Source organism: Suillus subalutaceus (assembly GCF_016647625.1).
Source record: "Suillus subalutaceus strain FC151 chromosome Unknown DFJ58scaffold_511, whole genome shotgun sequence".
Lineage (NCBI taxonomy): Eukaryota > Fungi > Basidiomycota > Agaricomycetes > Boletales > Suillaceae > Suillus > Suillus subalutaceus.
The window spans coordinates 16888-19832 of NW_024540760.1; the positions used below are offsets into that span (position 1 = coordinate 16888).

At 46.3% G+C, this 2945-nt stretch overlaps 1 protein-coding gene across 1 annotated transcript; it reads right to left on the reverse strand.

The window, feature by feature from the left end:
• Nucleotides 1-1666: 1666 nt before the first annotated feature.
• On the reverse strand, nucleotides 1667-2930 carry DFJ58DRAFT_738542 (uncharacterized protein; the record flags this gene model as incomplete). The annotated part of the gene is made up of 5 exons (XM_041386988.1): nucleotides 1667-1843; nucleotides 1906-1986; nucleotides 2038-2283; nucleotides 2333-2758; nucleotides 2814-2930. 5 exons carry the CDS (start codon nucleotides 2928-2930, stop codon nucleotides 1667-1669), a joined length of 1047 nt encoding a protein of 348 aa, XP_041234884.1.
• Nucleotides 2931-2945: the final 15 nt, after the last annotated feature.

Genomic DNA, 2945 nt, shown 5'->3' on the forward strand with positions numbered 1-2945 from the left:
CTCTGTTATCCAGTACAGTACATGTATTGTTCGCATCATGCTCTGCGTCGTTGACATTTCGTTGATCTCGTGCCTTCCACGTTGGAAGGCCTGATATTGTACTAGTTCTATTTGTCCCTCTCGCGCTAAGTTGACAACCTCCCCACTTTTCTTTCATTTCACTCTTTGAACTTCTGTGACATCCAGGACAAGTATACTAGAAAATTGAATGAATTGCATGGATTATTTCAGTTTGTGTCGCATATGTTTGATCCTGTCTCGGCGCATTCGAAAACATGTTTAGAAGTCGCATTTTACTTACTCCGAAGGCATAACGGGTGTGGGACAAGTGTAAATATAGAAGCCGTAGAAGCTTGTGTGGCGTGAGAGCGTCACGTGATGTGAAGCTTATATATTCGGCTTCTGTCAACATCTCTCTTTCTTTCGTACCATTACATTCACCAGTGGTTTTCTCGCCTCTATGGGCGTTCACCGTCGATGATGGTGGCCACATTTATCTACGTTCAACTACCCATTTCTGCTGCTTTCGGACTACGTGCAGTGGTTTTCTCGCCTCTATGGGCGTTCACCGTCGATGATGGTGGCCACATTGCTCTATGCTCAACTTCCCATTTCTGCTGCTGTTGGACTATGTGCGGTGGTTTTCTCGCCTCTATGGGCGTTCACCGTCGATGACGGTGGCCACTTGTGTTCGTCCTCTGTCGCGCTCTCAGCTTCTGATATCTGCTGCTCCTTCGACCATGTCTGGTGGGGTGGTTTTTCGCCTCTATGGGCGCTCACTGTTGATTATGGTGACCACTCTGCCATGATATTCCTCACCGCCCTTCTCCCTTACTATCATTGCGTTCTCGGCTGTACATGCGTCCACCGTCGGGTCTCCACCATCTCATTAACTCTCAGCTTCCCATGTCCTGCAATGTATAATACAGTTGGTGATTTCTCGTTTCAAATTTCACTCAATCATGGTAGATACCTGCCAAATATCTTCGCTGCGACTGGGTCCAGCCGATCTTCATTGCATTTCCATCTTTTTCTCTGAATGTCTCTTATGTAGTATAGCAGGTGTTCATCTCGATATACATCGGAGTTATATTTGCAAAATGTTTACGATTGTAGATACTGATTGCGTGGACGATCACTAGAACAGTAGTATTTGATCAGTCACATCGCTTCAATTATCAGACCGGTTTGCGAGGTCATTTAAATTTCCCGCATTCCTATTGATTCACATGTCGCGTTCACAAGCGAGCTCTGAAGCATATTTGACATCAGCCTGTCATCATTCACCCTATGAGAACGCATAGAACATGCGAATACCTTGGATACTGACTTGCTGTAGGACATTACTGCGTGCCATGTATGATTTAATTACCTCTTTCAAAAAATAACCGACTGGTCGTCATGTTAGCCGAATTGTACGAAGTAATACATCTGAGAGACATCACCGTGAGCCTCATTGAATAGCTACCTCTAGACATCGAATATAAATGTGCTCGATCAGTCAAGACGGACCACATGAGCAGTGAGATTTGGAGGCAAAAGAATTGTCAACTGTGCACGACTGTGTGCTACATCAAGAAGCTGCTTGACTACATAACCCTGATCGTTGGTATATTGATGCAAAAGGAGTGAACACCACCACCAGGCGGTCGTATTTCCAAATGTATCACTGTGTACATGTATTTCCATGACCTGGCATAGTGCCAGAGCGTTCAGTCATCACAGATGCCAGGATTCGAAGCCCAGGGGAATATGGATTGGTTCCCGGATCGGTTCCACCAGGCTTATATACATGTAGCAGATATCGAAGGACTTCAGTAACGCACTTCGCATTGTCCTTGGTCTACAAGGGGCAGTTTCATCATCAGCACGCAGGCATTATGCATCGTAAACCAAATGATTCACCCAAATACTGTGCAATGTAGAACGAACGGATTCCTCGTCCAATAGGGCACGTGCTGAAAGTTCGACGATCACACAATGTGCCTGTACACGTAAAAATGTTATAGCACGATAATGGGGAGAATGGATTCATACCAACGGGGGAAGAACTGCAACTCCTGTCTCATTAGCCAGTGCGTTCTTGCACTCAATAGAAATTTCCTTCATCCACATGTCAACTGACATCAGTGACGCTGCCATCTTACTCATAGCACCCGACAGGCATTCATGGCGGAGGAGTGATGCAATGTGTCGAGCGACGCACAACCATGAATCATGAGAGGAGCCTATGGTGGATTGCACGAAATCCATGCCGTCCGGATCCATGAGAAATGAGGAAATCTATTCTGCAAATTAAGTCACAATGGGAGTACAGGTTTCGTTGACATACGAAAGGGGCAACATTGTGTCCACCTGTCTGGGACTCACGAACGAGATCTTGAATGGTGTATTTTGGTGATTTCACCTGTTGCCGACCTACTTTGCCTTTCTCCGTAACTACAGTCCTTTGGGTCGCAAACACGACGGGCCGTCCAGGTTTGGATGAACCCTCTCTCCGAGAGGGTGCTGCAGGGGCTTTGGGTATGACGGCTCGCTTATTCTGGCGTAATCGTGACTTTAATGTGGGTGAGACGGGCCTAATGATCATCTCCTGCAGCGCTTCGCAACTATTAGACTCGTTACATCCAGAGCTGGATGAATCAGAGACATCCGCATTCGCCCCGATCGCTGCTTCCAGACGAATCGATGTACCGTGAGATACATCAGCGGAAGGATCGCTGCAAGTGGCTGATGATGGAATATATGCAAGATCATCCTGCAGGAATCACGTTACAATTTTGGTATGATAAGAGTGGAATCACGACACGTACATAAGATCGTTCGTTGAGTTGATCTTCAGGGTGCAGTGAATTGCCACAATCCGACTCAAGAACAGGCTCATACATCCAATCATTAGAGTAGTCCATGGGATAGCTCATCTTGGCCATCTGTTGGTTGTACTT